At 44.4% G+C, this 16,004-nt stretch overlaps 1 protein-coding gene across 1 annotated transcript in view; it reads left to right on the top strand.

Annotated features, from left to right (window-relative positions):
• The first annotated feature begins 4,268 nt into the window (after nt 1-4,268).
• ABHD17C (abhydrolase domain containing 17C, depalmitoylase) overlaps nt 4,269-16,004 on the top strand; it is a 62,389-nt gene continuing 50,653 nt past the window's right edge. Inside the window, exon 1 of the mRNA XM_037833230.1 lies at nt 4,269-4,976. Coding sequence (XP_037689158.1) covers nt 4,381-4,976 — 596 coding nt within the window. The 5' untranslated portion in view covers nt 4,269-4,380. The remainder of the gene's footprint in view (nt 4,977-16,004) is intronic.

The following is a 16,004-nucleotide window of genomic DNA, read 5'->3' as shown; positions in this document are numbered from 1 at the left end:
TGGCAGGCCCCTTACCCTAATTAACAGATAGAGATCTCTTGGAATCACCTCAAACTGTCATTTTTCCTATTTTCAAAGCTTTTATTTTCTTCACATTTCAGATGGGTTAGTTTGATAGATATCTCAAAAATCTGTCCCTTCTTTCATATACTTTAATATTTTTCTATAGGGGAAAAAGCAGGATTTAGGCATAACTGTCCCACTACTTAGCAATAAAATACTCTCTTTTTTCTTAATGAGAAAGCAGTTAAGAACAAATAACACTTTTCTCTTTTGGTTCCTGCACCAGTGAATGTTGCATTGGGCTGCAGGTAACAAAAAACCCAACTACGGTGACATAAACGGATTTATTTTCCTATCACAAAAAGAAGTACAGACAAAGACTGGCAAGAGCTGGGGCAGCTATTCCACACTGCCACAAGGGATCTAGACTCTAGCTTTCTGCTCCACACTCTTCAGCTATGAATTTTACCCTCATGGTTGCAAGATGGCTGCTGCAGCTCTAGCAACACTGCCTGCACCCCAAGCAGGAACAAAGAAAACAGACTCATCTGTAATGTTTTCCTGTTAAAAAGTCTTCCCAGAAGCTCCCCCAACTTTCTTGAGGACGATGTCATGTAGCCATCCTTAAAACAAGGGAAGCTAGGAGACTGTGCATCCTAACTGAAAGAACTGTCACCCAGAATGAAATTCAAGCTCTGTTAGCAAAAAAGGAAAGGAATGCTGAAATTCCTCAGCCAGAGGACATGTATAGACTAGGCAGTGTGCTGCTGGCATTGGCTTTGGACTGCTTTGCATTTTCCTCAAAGTCCATACTATACTACTGCCCAAACTAGAAGGAACAGGCTTGGTTTCTTGATGTGCCCACTAAATCACTCGCTCATTCTTTAACTTATCCATTTAATAAATATTTATCGAAAGCATCTCTCTGCCAGGCATGAGGGATAAAGTGCTGAACAAAAGAGACAGGATCCCTGCCTTTATAGAAGATTGAGTAGCCTCCTTCTCCCCTCCCAAAAATCCCCCCAAAAATAGAGTCAAACAGGGCAAGGTATCTTACATTTCTCTCTTAGTTTCCATCTAAATAACCAGATTGTTTGCCACCACATACACCCTTCTCATATGGGCAACACAAAATAGATCATTCTCCCCTACTATGCCAACACAGTTTTACTTTAAATTAAGGTGGTCTTGAGCAACCCAACGCCAGGCACACTAATCTGGAAGGCAAAGTTCACTATGCAAAGGGCCAGCATTAAATAACAGCATCCTAGAGACTGATGCATTTAACTATTTGGAATATTGTTTAGCTAATCAATCCTGGCCGGCTTAGCAGAATAGTTACATAGAATTGCATACCCTACAGTGTGCTTGCTGAAGGTGGGTCAATTCAGTGACTGACTCCTGGTAGGTAACCAGTGAATATATTTACTGTCCCCAACCCAAAGCTAGACCTTCCTCCACTGGATTATGAGGATCACAAAGAAATTCTTTAAGGTCAAGGGGATACCTGGCAGTCCCTGACCTACATATTTTTTAGAGCAAACTTATTCTTTCTGTGTTAAAGTTTCCCAACCAACAGACCCCGGGCACAATGGCTAGGGTGTTGTGGGTGTTAGAGGTGTGCTGGGATATTGAACCCCTTGGCCCTGGGGTTCACATTTCAGATGGGTTAGTTTGATAGATAGAGGGGGTTGGAGCCCCTGGGTAGCCCGTCCTTTCAGCTCAGTGTGCCATGCAAACATTACCATTACCCACATGTGCCATGAGTTGAGAAAGAGTGAGAAGTTCTGCTCTTTGGCACTTAACATTAGGGACTCCATTTAATATTCATCCAAACCTGAACCAACATGTTTTCTTGGGAAGTAATTACTCTTTCAGCACACCTCTTTGTAGCCTTCTAATGGGAAGAAGAGTTAGGCTTCTATTTATTTAGTTGGTTGGGTTTTTTTGTTGTTGTTGTTTTCCTGGTTTTTGTTTGTTTGTTTTTTGTTTCTTTTTTTGAATACAGAATTACACAGTACAAATCCTTTGTGTAATGAGGCAGGATATAGATAAATAAATACCTTAGTTTCTTAATTTTCCTAACAATGTTAACACTGCCTCCGAACCATCTGGAATATAAAAGCCTGTTTTTTTCTGTGAACTGGGCACTTTACAACTTTTATCAGAAGGCCACTGAGAGGGGTGGTATTTGAGAAATATTGATTAAGGGCCGTATTAGAAGTTCCCAAACTTCAGTTCTTGTTCTGAATGAGATCATTAGGGAGTAACACACTTGGCTGTCACCTTAGCTCCCCACAGAAATATCACCACTAAACAGGATTCAAGACTGTGTCCTTAGCTTTTATGGAGAGTTGATCTTTTTTTTTTTTTAAAGGCATAGGAAAAACTTTATAAATCTTTTGCAGATGCCCTAATTGTTTTTTACTTGACAGCAGAGGCTGTCTTGCTCAATCTTTGTCCTTCTAGTACCTAGCATAGTGGGTGCTGTGAGCCTGAGAAACGTTACACAAATGTATGTTGAATACAAGAAACAAAATACCCAAAGTATCAGGGCATGTAGCAAGTTATAAAGCTTTCATTAAAAGAAACCCAATCCTATGAAGCTAAAAATTGGGGTTTTGGTGTAAATAAATTCAAAACGGACTTTTCAAATATTTAATCTAAATAGGCTTTGATAGCCGCCAGGTCTTCTGTAACCAAGTTTGAGTAGGTCAAAAACACTTAAAAATTATTTTAGTGAAGAAATAAATAACCTTTTAAAACAAGGTCCTGGAGGTCAGTGAAATCAGTATGGGCAAATTTGGATGCGGGTATTCAAAAATATTCCTTTTGTTAGCACAACAGAAGTTAAAATTCCTCTCTGGACATCTGTGAGTTAAAATAAGTCCCAAGTGGTGATGCTGCCAACATCCGTGTGTCTAGCTGCCCAACTTGGCAGTCGTGGAAAGGTATCGCCTGTCAATTCCTGAAAAAGAATCCAGCTGCCAAATCAGGAGGGGAAAAGGAAATCTAGAAGGCTCTGTGTAATTGGCACCAGAGCATACACCGTTTCAAGGCACTGAAAGTTATATTTGAGAAAAAACAAACAAACAAAAAACATTTAAAGCTGACTGCTAAGATTACAGAGGATTTAAATAATTATAAGAAATCTTTCATGATTAAAAATTCTGGAACTAAACAATTCCAAAGAAATTAGGACTGTAAAGGACATCTGGTTACTACCAGGAAATCTATTGTAAGGTGGTACTAGAAACGCCTAGACTAGAATCCCAACATGGTGTATTGCTAAATACAGTATGACCCTGTTATAATTGCTGGCTGTTGTAGACACAGGGATATTCTAAAATCATATCATGGCCCTAAAAACGTAACACGGTTGCTACGCATGCAGAAACGGCCTCCTGTAACAGGGAAATACACAGATGATCTCCTATCCCGCACCAGCACCCCTTATGAGACTGAGCATTTAGGAAGATCAGTTGAGAAAGCAGCAAAGGCATCAAGAGCCAAATGTCTCGGGCTCATTCCAACTCTCTTCCACTCATTCATTTTCCTGTCAGGAGATTCCCAAGAACCTCCATCTATTAGAGAAACATGGATTTGGGAAAGAGAATCTCAGGCGGGTGGAAGGAAGGGGAGCAGCCCACTTCGGAAGATGCCGGTATCCCTTCCATGATCCCCTCTGGGGACCAGCTCAGCAACCCAGTGTGCAGGGCCCCCAGCCGCATTTCTCCGGACCCCCGCGCTGTCGGAGAGCGCCAGTCGACCTCGGGCGCGCTCTCCAGACCGTGAAGGTGTCCGCATTGCCCCCATCCACGGTTCCCTGTGGGGATCGACCCAGGGCCCGGTGTGCAGACCCCCTAAGCCCGGGACGCCTTGCTCCTCCCCACCCCTGCGTGGCTGGAAAGCTCCTGCCGACTTCAGGACCTGCCCTTGCTGGGGGAGCCCAGGGGAAACAGCCAGGGAGGCCCGCCCTCGATGCCAAGTCCTGCCACCGCGTCCCGGCGGGGGCGCCCGACCACGCGGGCCAGCGGCGGCGGCGGCCGCGCGGTAACCCGGAAGTGGCGGCGGCGGGCATGCGGGAGCGGGAGGCGGCGCGCACGAGCCGGCCATGACCGCCGCCGCCGGCTTTGTGTGCCGCGCGCGGGCCCCGGCCGCCCGCGCCTCGCCTGGGCCACGGGGCCGCCGCTGACCCGCCCAGGCTCGGAGCGCCGCGCCCGCCGGGCCGGCCCCGCCTCCTCCCCTCCTCAGCCTCCGCCTCCTCCTGCCGCCGGGCGGGCGGGCCACAGCCGCCCTTCGCGCCCGCCCTCTCTCCGTCCCGGAGCCAGCCTGCCAGCCAGCCGGGCCGGCGGCGGCGGGCGGGAGGCCGGCCCGATGCCCGAGCCAGGCCCCAGGATGAACGGCTTCTCTCTGGGCGAGCTGTGCTGGCTCTTCTGCTGCCCGCCCTGCCCGAGCCGCATCGCCGCCAAGCTGGCTTTCCTGCCGCCCGAGCCCACCTACACGGTGCTGGCGCCTGAGCAGCGCGGCCCCAGCGCGTCCGGCGCGCCAGCAGCGGCCCCGGCCGCCGCAGCCGCAGCCGCCGCCGCCGCGGCCCAGTCGGCGCCACAGCAGCCCGAGGAGGGCGCGGGGCCCGGCGCGTGCAGCCTGCACCTCAGCGAGCGTGCCGACTGGCAGTACTCACAGCGCGAGCTGGACGCCGTCGAGGTCTTCTTCTCGCGCACGGCCCGGGACAACCGGCTCGGCTGTATGTTCGTGCGCTGCGCGCCCTCCAGCCGCTACACGCTGCTCTTCTCGCACGGCAACGCCGTGGACCTGGGCCAGATGTGCAGCTTCTACATCGGCCTCGGCTCGCGCATCAACTGCAACATCTTCTCCTACGACTACTCGGGCTACGGCGTCAGCTCGGGCAAGCCCTCGGAGAAGAACCTCTACGCCGACATCGACGCCGCGTGGCAGGCGCTGCGCACTCGGTGAGCCCGGCGGGGGTCGCCAGGCCCGGCCTGCGGCTATGGGCATGGGAGGGGGGTCTCTTGGGGGCCTCTTGGCGGCCTGCAGGGAGACGGGGCCCTCCTTCGGGCTTATGCGCGAGCTGAGAGACCCCCGGCCGCTGTGGATTCGCTTTTCTTCTCCATCCCTGGCCTTCTCCCATCCCCTTCCCAAACCCCGCCAACCGTAAGGTTCCTGGAGAGATCAGATGGAGGATTTTGCCTACTTTGGCACGCCTGGGTGCTCCATTGGTGCACCGACTGGGTCTTTTGTGGCTCTGGTCGCCTCAAATGGCAGCGTGGGGGTGCTTAGGTACCGAACTTGGTTCGTGCTTAGTTTGTCTGAGCTGGCAACCAAACGCTGAAGGTCCTCAGGCTGAAGTGACCTTGGGCAAAGCACCTGAGTCTCTAGACCTCCGTTTTCCTTCCTTGTAAAATGAAGGGATGAGACAGAATGACCTCCAAAAGGTTTTCCGATTGTAAAGTGCGCTGAGGAGCAGTGTCTTGGCAGCCTTGGGGGCAGCTGGAGGGTCCTAGGTGCCGGAAGTTTGCCTCCTGATGGGGCAGAGTAGCTGGCGCTGTGTGGGCGGGAAGTTAGCTGGTGGCTGTGGGCCTGGCTCCTTCCACAGAGAGCTTCAGTAACACAGCCCTGGGTGAGTTTGAACCTCTTATGTTTTAGGATTTGAGGAATCTTGTGACCTTGAATTTAGCATTCACAAAAGGACTGGAAAGTATTTATTGAGGGCCTTGTACATGCCAGGTACAGATCTGGGGAAATGGTTTAGAGGTTAGATGTGGCAAAACAAACAAATAATTTGAGTTTCATTCTCAACTTCGACAAAAGTCTGGTAAGTGGGCAAGCCACGTCACCTGTTTGTGCTCCAGCTTTTGACATCTATGACATTTCCCACCTACTTGGTGGCAGTGATGCTGAAAATACCTGATATCATGTCTCTGGTGAAACTTGATTTCTTCAGATGAGAATACAGAATAAGTACAGTGGGCACTGTGGCACTTATGTGGTTTTTAACTGAAACATACTTCCTTGGCTTATGCAGGTTGTCAGCATTAACAATTTTGTCTCCACTCACGTCCATGCATATACTCCTAAATTACCCCTTGCGTGTCTGGGAAAATGGCTTGCCCAACAGGGAAGTTCTTAGTACTCAATATACCTTCCTTATTCATGTTCTCCTGCTGTCCTGAATGGGATGTTCTCATTTGGATTATAGCCTTTTGAAAAGTGTTTAAGCAGATGAGGATGTATCATATGCAGATGTCTTGAGTCAGAATCCACAAGTAGTTAAAAGCCACCTGTTCCAGTAAAAGGTTTCAAAAGTGTGTGTCACGAGCAATCAATAGATTGCCAGAAGTTGCTGTTGGTAAAGGTATTAAAAGTAAAGGTGGGCATTAGATCTTTTAAAAGCGAAACATTAAAATCCTACCTTGAGTAGGTTTTATATAGAAATTTCCATAGAACACTGCTCCTATGTGTGGGTGTCTGCATTAAAACGAAAGCATTCAAAGATAAGGCTAACCTTTTGCCCGAATATGCAGGTGTGTCTATGTTACAACATATGTGAGGCGTAGTTATTTCCTGGAGACTTCGTCATATTTAGTTTAATTAAGAGGATTTGTTTTGGACAATGTAAAATTTTGGATTATCTGATGGTTTATCTGAATTCTTTCCATGATTTGTTTAATTTTATGCCAGAACTCATATTCATATTGATTTATTCATCTAAATTAGATTAGAATTTAAAGACTAAATGAGAATCTTAGAATTTGAAGAAAACTTTTGCCCTGTACTTTTCAGACTTTTTTCACTGTGACCCCAGAGTACAGAAAGACATTTTACATCTTGACCAAGCACACACATGTGCACATTTATGTCTACATAACTGAAATACGTTTCACAAACCAGTATTTTTTTTCTATGGGCAATGCACTTAAAGAAAAAAGTGCTGGTTGTAAGCCTCTAAATTTACTTCCCAACCCACTTATGGACACTGCTCTCTTCCACCCACCTCACTTTCATTTGACAGAGGCCTGGGAAGGATAACTGCATAGTAACTCAGCGTTAGGTCTCTTGGCTGCTAGTTTAATACTTTCTGTATCACCATGGAGTCTTATTTATCACATTTCTCAAGAGGTGCATTTATGTGTCTCAATTTTTCTAATAAAACAAGGGTTACCTGATTCTGAAGCTAATTAGTCCCTAATGCCTCTCCTTCCATCTTTCTCCCACTGTTCTGTATGATTCTTCTGTTCTAATCTTGCCAGGAACATGCCCTATTCTTTCCCCACTTATGGATCCTTTTAGATCATTGCCATGGCAGGAGTGCCTTCTACCACATGTACCCATTCTGCTGAGGCTGGGTCAGACCCCCTTCCCTAATCTCCCCACCCCCTCCCCCCATGTCTTCTTTGGGGATCTTTCTCTTTTCTGAACCTTCTGGTTTAACTGCATTCCTCAGGAGATCTTGCCTTGTCCTGTGTCATCTCTGTCTCCATACTTAGATTATTCTTCTAGGAGGATTGTGAGGGTACTTTGCCCTCTCTCCTAGATCTAGGCTAGATCCAGTATTGGATGCTCTTTTCCTGTCCCAGAACACGCCATCCTGTCTGGAATCTGATTGGATTAGAAGCCCCTGATGCAGGCTGTACTCAGCCCCATACTTGTACTTGTCATACTGTGTTGCTGTGTCCTGTTGTTTCCCACTAAACTGGAAGTTCCTTGAGGGCAAGGACTATGTCTTATTTTCCCAGCATTTGGCAAAGTGCCTGAAAGTTATAGGCACTCATTGAATATGTTTAATGAATTGCACGTAATGGGTGCCCCATAAATACATGGGATTAATTCAGTTTTTCCTAAGTTGGATGCTTACAATGAGTTGGGTCTTATGTTATCTCCAGATTTCAGTATTCATGGAGGTAATATATTTTAAAAGTGTTAAGATGTCTTGGCTTGAGGCCTGATTCACTCTGTATCTGTTATATTGATGCTTCTGTGACATTGAATTGTCTGTATTGAACAGAAGAATAATAATAATCCTGTCCTTTGTACTTCTCTCCATCCTTCAGACATTACCTAGCTGTGCCAAGTGAGCTGCCCAGCCCTTGGTAGGGGACTTCAAACATAAATACTACCAGGTGTGCAGACACCACATGCATGGATAAAAGCAATAAGCCCCTTCCAGTGAGGAGTATTAAATGAGCAAGTAGTCTAGGATAAGGGTTTGGGGAAGAAGCAAATTTGGAGGCCTGAAAGGTGCTCCCTGCTCTTTGGGCAGTAGATGATTATTTTAAGCATTTGAAAAAAAAACAACTGAAAAAGATGAAGATGAGATGTAAGGTTTGAAGAAGTCAAGAAGAACGTGTGGCCTCAGCATGGATGAAGTAAATTGGTATGGGAAAAAGAGGAGAGACAAATTGAGAACCTAAGTATGATGAGAGCTTGAAGGTTAAGACATATTTGCATTTGAGTCACTTATATGCTTTATAAGTAAGTTGTAAATATAAGTGATTCAGGAAATGAATTGGAATCACGCTGAAATATCTGCAGAAAGGACACTGTGAAAATCAGGGTAGCCTTATTGGAGCCTAATGCTGTAACTCGAGCTAGAGAAGAGAAGCGATGAATAATCTACAGGAAAGGCCACCTGATGGTTAAGGTGGGAGCAGGCAGAGTCAGCCTCCTGAACAGATACCCTTCACGGGGTGTCCTCTCAGACTTGAGCAGCTTTAGACTGTGCAGAAGTGGGACCTGGGATACAAGAGTTCATGAATTAAGCTGATTTGAAAGTATAAACCCAAACAAGCATGTCACCCAAAGAAGAGGTAAAGTAGGCTGAGAGTGTTTTAGCTGAAACATTTTAATCTGAAGAGACAGGGGCATGGGGCATTGGTGATTCAATTTTTTTATATATATTTACTAACTATACCATCCACAGAAGTAGTCTTTGATCTTTCTTTTTGATGTGGTGACGAGGACTGCGGTGGAGAGAGGCATTTGGTAACATAGGCAGAGAATCATTGACACAGTCAGAGAAAGCAAATGCAGGGAGATGAAGAGAAATAAGAGATTTTCAGTGCTTAGATGCAAAAGGCAAATTACAAATGACTTCATGTTTCATTCATTCATTCATTCAACTGACTGACAAACCGTTACACATTAACCACGCATTGACTGATGCTATGCTCGTGCCAGGCACTAGGTTAGGTTCCCTTTGAGGCTCGTTGATCCCAAACTGCTTCTTTTTGCTGTGAGAGGATGGAATAGATTTTAGAGGCGTTTTGAATGTGTAATCATGTTTCCCTGTTTTATAGCTTTTGTTTCCATGATTCTTGGGATACATAATTGGAAAAATCTGTAAGTTAGGGCAGGGCTGTGGTGGGCTCCCCCAAGTCTCAGGCTTCTGGAAAAGCACCTTCTTTTGGCTGTGAGTGGTATTTAGACTTACCACGCTTCGTGGATTCCCCCTGGGAGGAGTGAACGAATTACTTTGCTGGGCACATTGAACTTAATGACCTAGCTGCTTTGTTCTCGGTTTCCTCAGAGGGAATGCTACAGTGCCATTATGGGAAGTAGGGCTAGGAGTTCCACCTGAGTTTGATGGATTAGGAACAAGAAAGACAGACCATGTTATGAATACCACTTGACATAAAGTGAAAGCATAAGGATATTGGAGAAAGGAAATAGAGTACAGCCTGCAATTCAAGGTAGTCAATGTAAGAATATCCTAGCTAGGAAGAATGTGACTCTTCTTAAGGAGTGATCTTGAGAAACTGCAGTAGTCGAAGTGTGTTTTGGGGGATGTGCTCAGAGAGCCCGTCTCTTTGGGGTATGCTTACCTTTCCACTCACATGCTCTTTTGCAATATCTGGCTCTTCAGGCTTCCCTCGCTTGCCATCGTGCAGGTTTTCTCTCTTTACAGCTCCAGGAACTGAACACACTCAATTCCATCAAAACATACTTATCCATGGTTCTGTTTTGTGGTCTTACTTTCATCCAATAATCTAGTTGCAAAGGATCTGACAGACTTTTTCATATTTTTGTGCTAACGGGCAATATTGCTTTAATGTGTTTTCCCTTCTAAGCTTATTTGTTTTTATTTAGGGGTACTCTTGGAGACTCAGGCTTAACTAAAAGTCAGTCTTAAAACACTAATGGTGCAATGCATATTGGTGGAAGGACATTTTTTTTTCCTGCAGAAGTCATTTAAATCATACTTTCTTGAGGTCACTTAAAACTTCCTCCCTACCTAGAAGGCAGTCCCTGCTTCTACTCCTAACTCTCTTCCCCAGTTTAGTAACTTCTCTTCTCTATTAAGTGTTGATCATCCAGATAAGATTCCATACTCTGGCTTTAGGAGTTGCCGCTTTTGGTAGCAGAGTTACCTTTCATATTGAGTTTGGCTTAAGCACGCATTGAAACTATAAATCTGTTCCATTTTAAGAAACCTTAAATACAGCCATCCAAACTCTCAACACACTTAGGAGATAGTTATTTGGCTAGCGGATATCATTTTTTTTTTTTTTTTTTTTTTTTTTTGGCAGGATTGCTTTAAATAACAGGTTTCTTGATTTACAAAAGTTAGGTGAACACAAGACTTTTAGACTAGGGAAATTAGTTCTAATTACAGCTCTCCTACTAATTCACTGTCACCCTGAACAAGGTACTTCCCACTTTTCAGCTCCACATTCTATGGTTTCAAAAGGAGAGGGTCAAACGAAATGATACCCGAAGCACTTTTCTTAAGTCTGTGTTTCGTGATTTTCAGGGAAAGCATTGAATGTTCCTGAATTTGCTTTTCTTGACCTCACTGGGAAACAGTGGATTTAGTTTGTTACAGTGGATCTCAACCCTGGCTGCACTTTAGAATTTCCTAGGTAGATTTTTTAAAAATGTTTGTATGTATGTATGTATTGTGTTATATACGTACAAGTGTATATTTGTGTATACGTGTGTACTTATATGCATATATGTATAAGTGAATATGTATATGTGTATATGCATGTGTGTGTGTGTGTGTATCTGTGTGTATGCAGGCAGTTTTGATAGACACCAGCCAGAAGCCAGAGTACAGTTAAAGATCAGCCACAATGATAACTGTTTAAGAACTGAAGAAAAGAGAATGTTAAAGAAGGTTTTTTTACTTATTCATATAGATGGTTTTGGTCCAAGCTCTTTGGCCGCAAAGAACCCACTAGAATAGGCCAAATGAGGGGACAGATACTGAAAGGAAATAGCTACATTCATGTTCACAAGCTTCCCCTGAGTCTCATGGGAGCTAAAGCTGGGTACCTGGGAGCCAGCAAGGCCCTTGGCAGTTACCCTCTCCAGCTTCCTCCATCTAGGCTGGCTTGGCTCCTCACATCTCCTCTCTGCATGCCTGTTCCACTGCTCTTCCTACAGACAAGGAAGAGCCTCTTCTTATTCATGGCCCTTGCACATCTCCTCACTCCTGCTGGATTTCTGCTTCCTCCTGACTTTCTTTTCCTGGAGCTGCCTTCCATCGAGCTTATAGCTCCCTGGTGCTCATGGTTCACTCTGTTGTAACCTGGGGATGGACAAGGGCTGGTGCTAACATGGTATGAATAAGCACAGCTGCCTCACTTGGACTATGGAAGGGTGTAGTCCCGAAAGAAGGACGCTGTGGCCAGAAGCACATGCCCAGGCACTGCTGCTGTGCAGGTGCTGCCATAGGCTCCGGCATTGTCATCCTCTTCTAGCTATGGAGGGCTGCATCAGACCATCTCTCCTCTCCGCTCAGCCTCTTCTTGTGACACAGAGTCCACTCTGCAAGAGAGCATAGACCTTAAAGAATAGATCATAATTAATTTCTTAAACCAGGTCAATAGAGCGGTGATGTCATTGCTTTTTTGTGACCACGTGTCTGTACCCCCATTGAAAGCCTGGAAAGGAAAGGCTATGGAAAGTAGGTCTCTCCTGTGTTGTTGCCCCTCCTTTCTCCTGCCCTGCAGCTGATTCACCATCTCCCATGGGACCATGGGGCCACTTGTGAAAAGTCACCTGTAATTGGACATAATTCTGAATAGCCCGTGGGGCATGGGAGAATGGGCAAGGCGTTGAGTGAAGGAAGCAGGGGAAAAGAGGACGGAAGAGGGCTGGACCACTGCACTGTGCCTGCCAACTTCTGTGTAACTAGGGTTAGAGATCCCAGGCTTGAAAGGATTTAATGATTAATTTCTTCATTTAGATGGTTTGGAAGGAGGTCAAGCACACAAATTTTGGAGTCATACAAACCTAAGTTTAGGTCCTGCCTCTGCCACTTACTAGCTGCTTGACTCCAGGCATTTCTTAACTTTTTTGAGTCTGGGTTTAATAAAAAACAGCAGTAGTCAACAGTGACTGCCTCTTGTCAGGTGCTTAACACAGTCCCTTGTACATAGTAAGAGCATGCCAAATGGGAGCTGCTTTTATTATTATTACCGGTGATATTATTTAGGATTGTTAATAAAATTATCAGAGATAAAATGACCAAATACTGAGATCATGCTAAAGACTAACACTTAGATCAGAAGGAATGTTAAAGAAATTGCTTCTTTTCCCTCTCTTCATAGATGTCAGTCATACCCAGGCCAAGCCTGCCTTGCTGGGTGTAGAGGTAGAGGCATGGTAAAAACAATGCTTTATATTTATATGCAGCTCAGGGGCAAGAGGCTCTTTGGATTTGTTGCTTGTGGCCTTGAAGGCTCTGTGTATCCTGTTTTAGCTTTGGGGAGTAGTAGGCATTAGTATTTTAAATCTGACAGCCCTTCATCTATCAAGGTGTCTATATCCCCAAAGGAGATCTTAAAAAGAGAAGAAACCTAACCTGTAATCCAACGCCTTGCAATCACTTGCAATCATTCCTCTTTTCCTCCCTCGCCCGTGCTGTTTCCAGGCCTACCTCTGAGGAGCTGGGCATGTGTTTTCTGGCAGGAACCAGACAACTTGTTTGGGCACAGAGTCTGTGATGGAGAGGACCAGAAGGCGAGACCCAGTCTTGTCTCCACCTCTGAGGACACCCTGGTTGCTTCTGGCTGATGGCACTGCCTTCAATAGCAAGAGCTGTAGGTCAAATCACATGCCTCCTTTTAAAGCATGTGTGCTCCCATAATGCCTTGTATTTCAGACTCTGGTTCTGTTTTCAGGGTTCTGTGTAATGGAGCCCATTGGTAAGTTTCACTTTATTGATTTACTTGAGAGTGTTTTAAGGGCCGTGGCAACATGGTGAAACTAGAAACCTGTTCCAGGAAGTGTAGGTCATCCACAGTCAATGCTCAGACTAACAGTTAACTGTTGTATATCAATTACTTGCTGAATCACAGAGGTGAGCCCCACCTCAAGATGACTTATTTACAAAGAGCTGCTTAAGTTTTCAAATGAAGAAAGAGCACCAAGGATCCCCAGTACTGATTATTAGTTTGTTCCTTTAGTTTAGATTTTTGAATGGTTGCAGTGAAGTCTGGGAAGTTACTTTGGGGGGGAAAAAAATAGAAAGCAATCCTGTATTCAGAATATATCCACATAGAATCAGTTTCCAGATGTTAATTATAACTCTGCTAGCTAAAGCCTCTGTTATTTTGGTTGGTAATCAAATGAGAATTCCACCGTATCCAAAACTGTTTTTAATGATTGCCATGCACGTAAACTAAACTGTGTGCAGTGATAATTATATCGACTGCGAAAGTTGTGATGCCAGGACAAGATTTTTGTGTGCTGGTTTAACATAGACAATTTGATTTGTCCCTATTGTCACAGATAACTCAGGGATATTTTAGAGTCTCCATTTTGAGTTGCGGTGATATTTAATTATCACTGTTGTTCTTGTAACCTATGAAGTCTATACCGTTTTAATTTTAATATACATGCTAGGAAAGGAAGATTCACATGCTAATCACTTTTTAGATTAGTTTATATTATATAACTAGACTGGTAAAATAAGTAATTTTAAAAAGTGAACCTACCGGATACCTGAAACTATCAGACTACAACCCAGAACCCATGAATCTCGAAGACAGTTGTATAAAAATGTAGCTTATGAGGGGTGACAATGGGATTGGGAAAGCCATAAGGACCACACTCCACTTTGTCTAGTTTATGGATGGATGAGTAGAAAAATAGGGGAAGGAAACAAACAGACAAAGGTACCCAGTGTTCTTTTTTACTTCAATTGCTCTTTTTCACTCTAATTATTATTCTTGTTATTTTTGTGTGTGTGCTAATGAAGGTGTCAGGGATTGATTTAGGTGATGAATGTACAACTATGTAATGGTACGTGAACAATCGAAAGTACGATTTGTTTTGTATGACTGCGTGGTATGTGAATATATCTCAATAAAATGAAGATTAAAAAAAAAAAAACAACAACACACAAACCCAAACTTTTTTACCTTTAATAATAATGAGGAACATTTGCATAATATATTTAACTATATGCATGGTCTGTTTATACTATTTTCAAGAAAATATTTTTTAAACTAATAATAAACCAAAATTAATTGATAAAAAAAAAAAAAGTGAACCTACCATCATACATTTGATTGATATAAATTAGTTTTTCCTACCCAAAAGTTTAAGAATATGCCAGAAGGATCAATTAAGAATATATTAAGTTTAAAAATATAATTACAAAAAGGAGGAATTAGGATGGTTTCAGCTGTCGTATAACTGCGGAAAGCTTCCCAGGTCCTTCTCCATCCCTGAGCACCATCGGAGGTTCCAGTCCCAGGGTTCCATGTGCTCTGGACTGCACCCGCCGAGCTGTCCTGCGTGCCTCAGATTCAGTGTATGGTACACACAACTCTTCATCTGTCCAGGTGGTCACCCACCCTGCAGCTCTGACCACGGACCCCCTCCTCCATATATCCAGGCTCCAAGCATCAGAGTCTTCTTCCATGCCTCCCTCTCCTTCATCCCCGCATCTGGTCTGCCAGAAAGTTCTCTGATGCTTCCCTTATCCGTTTCCTTCCTTCCTTCTTCCAGGCCCTTGATAACATGTGCCTGAATCACTGCGACAGCCAGCTCTCCCTGTCTCACATTCTTCTCTTAATGATTTATCCAGTACCCACTGCTTTATCCATTACTTTATTCAATGCTTTATTCATTGCTTCATTCTTAGCCACTGGAGCAGTGCCTGGCTCATAGTAAGTGCCAACTGAATATTTGTTGAGCAAATAAATGAATGAGTTGATGATAACAGAGTCCACAAACTTGAATGTGAGTAAGAATTACCTGGGGGGAGAGGAAGGACTGAATTATCTGGACCCCATCCTCAGAGACTCTGGAGAGGGCCTGGATAGCCTCATTTTAAACCAGCAGGCCTGGGGTGAAGGGTGGGTGGTCTGTGTTTTAAAGGTACACTGGGACATGTAAATTGCTTGAGGGGGGCAGCTGGAGGACCCCACATTGTAATTCATGGTTGAACAATATTGCCTCCTTTTTAGAATTTGCTGTGATTCTCCTTTACCTGGAGCAGTGATATTCATTGCACAGCTTGCAGTTTTTTGTCTGTTTAAATTCTGTGTTTGACTCTCTTATTTCAGACCTGGAATTTTCAAAATTTATTTGGAAGTAAACATAAATATTTTATATAGATTGTAAGCATAAATATATTATAAAAGGTTTTTTTCTTTAACTCTTGGTACCCATTGGCCTCCACGTTATGGTTGCATACTCCTCAATCTCCCACCCTGTCTCCTGCTGTCACCCTGTGCAGCTTAAATATTCTATGATGCCAAGGGTCCTTTCAACAACCTTGCCTCACAGTTCCTTGATCTCTCCCTCACCTCTTCCTCTCCGCACCACTTTGCAGCCTGTACCTGTGGCCACACCTTGCACCCTGTGATCACCTGGAATGCTCGGCTTCCAGGATTTTGAATTCTGAAATACCCCTTTCTGACTCAACCTCACTATCCCATTGCATCTGCTTATTTAACAACTGTATTAAGGCCTGCTGTGGGCCAGGCATTCTTCTGGGAACAAAACAAACAAAATCCCTGCTC

Source organism: Choloepus didactylus, chromosome 4 (genome assembly GCF_015220235.1).
Source record: "Choloepus didactylus isolate mChoDid1 chromosome 4, mChoDid1.pri, whole genome shotgun sequence".
Lineage (NCBI taxonomy): Eukaryota > Metazoa > Chordata > Mammalia > Pilosa > Megalonychidae > Choloepus > Choloepus didactylus.
This window is presented reverse-complemented; position numbering and strand designations above follow the sequence as displayed.